We start from the raw sequence: 4,163 nt of genomic DNA on the forward strand, positions 1-4,163 counted from the left end.
CCTTTAGATCTGTACCGAATTATATATATTATTTAATTATGTGAACATCGTAAAAATACTTTATAAGCACTTTTCTTAGTGTTGTGAGTTCATACTTAAATTCAGTTCTGGATTAAATAACAAGTGCACAGTAATTCATATATTATGATTTAAGTACATTTTCATGATTTCAACACTCTATTTCATAGTTTGTGTATTTTGTGATTAATCGTAGCTCACCGTTGAAGTAACTTAATGAACTTAATTAATATTACGCGACATACAGCGACCTCCACTGAAGATACCCAGCATCATAAGTATACATTTTATCCACGGAGGCTATTGGTATCGACTAAAGGTAATTTTTCATTGCATTATTGCATTGGAATGGTACAATATTGGATCGTGTTTCATCCATAATTAAAATATATAAAGATCATTTAAATATATTATTCCCATTTGATTACTTTGCATCTATACATTATCTATGAAGTTTCGCTTGATATTTAACCGTTTATATTTGGAAATAAACAAATTTTTGAATTTTTTTTGCCGAATGCTAGCCAAGCACCTACGGGATACCATTCTAATAACCAATAAGATGCTGTTAGGAACAGATTGAATGCTGACCGTACGAACCAACCAATGTAGGGGACACCTATAATAAATAAAATAGATAACACTCTAAAAGTTACACAATTATGTGTACTTATCATCTTGCATTTGTATCATGTACAAATCGTGAGCAAATAAGGTCACTTACTACACATATACAGTATCCATTCACGTCCTTTCATGTTTAAATATGAGTACCACCCAAGGGGTCTTTTATCTACGTAAATAATTGTTATTACTTTTAAATTAATAAAAATAAAATAATAAAGAATTTGTTCTTTAACTAACATTTCGCTCCCGTTATATTGTATGTGAGATACAAGAAAGCATCTACATTAATCGATGGATCAGCGAACCACAATGCTTTCACTGCATTTGATGCCAATTCTCCGAATTCCGGAGGTGGATTTTCCAAATGTTTAGCCAATATTTCGGAACTAATTTTTCTGCACAGTTCCGTCGTTTCTTCAACCGTCTTCCTGCAGATATTCAGCCTAAAAGAGATACGATATTGATATTGCTATCCAACCAACGTTGTACCAAAATTAATAAGAGATTAATGTTATTACCGATCCTTTATACCCAACAAGTGTCCCTTAACACGCCAAAAATGATTGAAACCCTCTAGCTCTTCAGTCGTGGTATGAGCCAACCCTATAAGCTCGGGACACGTGACAACATACCCTACGAAACCAAATTGTGTGATCGCCATGTCTTTTTGATATATTCCATGAAGACCTTCTCGAATACGCTTCTTACTGACGGTCGCATGTTTCCATCGAATCACGTTTATTGCCTTGAACCATCTTACAACAAATACAATTCGTACAGCCAGAATCAGCAACAAGTTTTACAGGATATTTTAATACAACTTACTTTGAATTGGGGTCAAGCATGTCAGAGTTAAAGAGCGAGTATGTGAGCAACAAGGTTTGAATGAATCGTCTGTAGGATAAGCATAATGTGCTATTATTCTTCGTGTATACGAGAATCTGGAAAATGAAATACTGTTTATCTTGTATGCCCTCCCATCGTGAAAATTATTATGGCTAAACTTCGTTTCGGGGCATATTTCTATTTCTTTGGTATAATCAGATAATAGTCCGTGTACAAGGACGAAATACGAAGTTCTGATCCTCGGAATTTATTAATTTACAAGTTGAACTTCGCTAATTTTAATACTGCATGGTCAATTCGTTACTGGATAATCTATTAAATGTATATTAAAAATAGATTATCAAAAATCAATGCGTGTCGAACTGAGGCTGGTATATATCATTTGCATTTATTTGAACAGTTAAACGCAACTTCAGTCTCTGTAATGTCGATGTCACAAAATTACGAAGTACTTCGGAGATACCTAAAGAACGTATCAAGTCGAACATCGGGGACGCAGCTGTTGCGTCATGTAATTTTGGTAGCCATATAGGTCAATGTCGCGTCATTTCCACAAGCAAACAAAATACTGGTCTTTCGAAATTTTACTGGTATCGAATGCGTTAATAAATGACTGATGTATATAACAATATTGTAAAAGAAAAATGTGCCTCAAAACGAAGTTGAACGCTGTTAATAATACCTCCAGTAAACTCGGAACGGACAGTATCGCGATTAGGCCTGCTAAGTTTGCAGTTCCAAGTGCCAATAAATTATTCATATAATATGTCTGGCCTCTAGAATTCAATTCTCAATTAGTTATTTGCACTTTTTCGTGATACATATAGATTAATTTTATTACTTACCTGGTCTTCTTTTCTACTCACATTTTGAATAATCTTTCGTCAAACCATTCGGGTAGGTCGGCCGTCGTCACTTTTGCGAACTCAGAGTCGATGACATCCCTATCCTCCTGGATCGCTTGGAGATGTTCCTCCACCGTTCGTGGTTGAACTGGCAATATAAAAGCATTCTGAGTATACATATTTGCACAAAGTCAAAGGACAACATTTAATTTAGTTTACGTTAAATTACTAAATGCAAACGCTTAAGTTTAAAATCTTCATATGAATTCAAAGCACAATTGTTTAAAAAATGCTTGCATCGCATTAACTAGGAGTGATAAAAAATAACTTGCTTATTCACGCTCCATTATATAATATGTTCTAAGAAGTCCTAATGATACCTCCGATGATACGTCATGTCTTACATAAACGAGATAAAAAGTGATGTATAAAATTTGAAATGAATTTGAAATGAAAAATAGGCAAAAGGTATACAAGTTTCTATCATTTAACGTAAGTTAATATATATTTACAAAACATATTTTTATATAGTTAAGATAAACTGTACACAATACTAAATAATTGAACGGTACAATTTAATGTTTGTTTAAATTTTCTACTAGTAAATATAATAGAAATAAAAATTTGGTAACTCACCATCGTCAATGTGTTTTTTAATCACCATCACGGTCTGCTATATAAACTTTTCTTCTTTATAGTGCAAGATCACAATCTCCAGTCACATCAGAACAACAAAAAGTTAAAATTAAAAATTTCACCAAGCGCTCCAATATTTTTTATTGGTTTTGACAACTCATTTGCATTCTATTAAAAAGCGTAGTGAATATCAAACGTCGCACATCATCGCGCCAGGTTTGATAGAACAACCTTCGCTTTTTGCAACGTTGCGCACGGGAGCCGACTGACTTCACCGTCGCTGTCGATCATTTGTTATTGAATCCACTTATCAAGCTACCACTATTTTCCCGCGTTCCACCTACGTAACATTAGTGCGAGAATTGAGTGCAGTTTAGTTTTATATCTACAGTCACTGTACCGCGCGCAATGAATATAGACATAATGTGTCACATACTTATAATTCACCGCTCGTTGAGTTATCCCTACCAAAGGTTAATTATACGCTTAATGTGTTTAACTTTCTTTCACAAATTATCTTCTTATCAAATTGATGAAATGTAAATAAGATTACAACTCTCTTCGAATAAGTTTGACCCAATCACAAATGAAAAGTAAATCCATGAATTCAAAACTGTCAAATGTCTCTCCTTAAATTCGCACGTGTGTTTTTATTCATCACGGATCAGCTTGAGGGTAGAAACCGCTTTTGGGATCCGTCTTATCTCCAAATAAAACACAAATGTAGCTATCGACAAGCCAATGAGTAAAAGCGAAAATCCAGCGCCGAGCGGTGTCAGGCCGAGAACTTGCACACTTCCGTCGTATTTATCATGTTCCACGAGGACCTGTCGAAGATAATAACTGTTCCGCCTCCGAATGACATCGCGCAAATGCCAATTAGTGATGCCAGTCTCTCTTAGCAACAACATTATCTACAAATGAAAGTTCACTTGTATCCGCTTTACGTATCTAACGATAAGCGCAAACAATCTTACTGAAGATAGATTGTACAGATAATGTGTTGCATAAATTTAAATCTTCGTTTACCATGTTTATAGGTTTTAAAAGCCACGGTTGAACAGCGAATGCGTTATGATAGTGTCCTAATGATTGTCTCATCAACCTGTAATTCTTTAATTCATTCGATTATCATTAGACTGCGGATTTTTTTTAAGAAGATATTCATGATATTTGCTGCATCATTAATAG

General features: G+C 34.4%; 1 protein-coding gene across 4 annotated transcripts in view; it reads right to left on the reverse strand.

The window, feature by feature from the left end:
• The window catches only part of LOC108631410 (uncharacterized), a 7,864-nt gene that overhangs the window by 1,793 nt on the left and 1,908 nt on the right, over nucleotides 1–4,163 (reverse strand). The window contains exons 1-9 of one of the 4 annotated variants that reach the window (XM_026818823.1): nucleotides 3,498–3,881; nucleotides 2,973–3,048; nucleotides 2,358–2,484; nucleotides 2,174–2,267; nucleotides 1,471–1,586; nucleotides 1,164–1,400; nucleotides 883–1,088; nucleotides 743–811; nucleotides 113–637 (exon numbers count right to left, since the gene is read on the reverse strand). In XM_026818823.1, coding sequence (XP_026674624.1) covers nucleotides 486–637; nucleotides 743–811; nucleotides 883–1,088; nucleotides 1,164–1,400; nucleotides 1,471–1,586; nucleotides 2,174–2,267; nucleotides 2,358–2,484; nucleotides 2,973–3,000 — 1,029 coding nt within the window. In that variant the 5' untranslated portion in view covers nucleotides 3,001–3,048; nucleotides 3,498–3,881 and the 3' untranslated portion in view covers nucleotides 113–485. Of the gene's footprint in view, nucleotides 1–112; nucleotides 638–695; nucleotides 812–882; nucleotides 1,089–1,163; nucleotides 1,401–1,470; nucleotides 1,587–2,173; nucleotides 2,268–2,357; nucleotides 2,485–2,972; nucleotides 3,313–3,408; nucleotides 3,887–4,163 lie in introns of those variants that run through there. The other 3 variants (XM_026818822.1, XM_026818824.1, XM_018035320.2) reach the window with 3 other exon arrangements.

The sequence above is a fragment of the Ceratina calcarata genome, unplaced genomic scaffold, assembly GCF_001652005.2.
Source record: "Ceratina calcarata isolate Rehan_Ccalc_2016 unplaced genomic scaffold, ASM165200v1 scaffold9, whole genome shotgun sequence".
Lineage (NCBI taxonomy): Eukaryota > Metazoa > Arthropoda > Insecta > Hymenoptera > Apidae > Ceratina > Ceratina calcarata.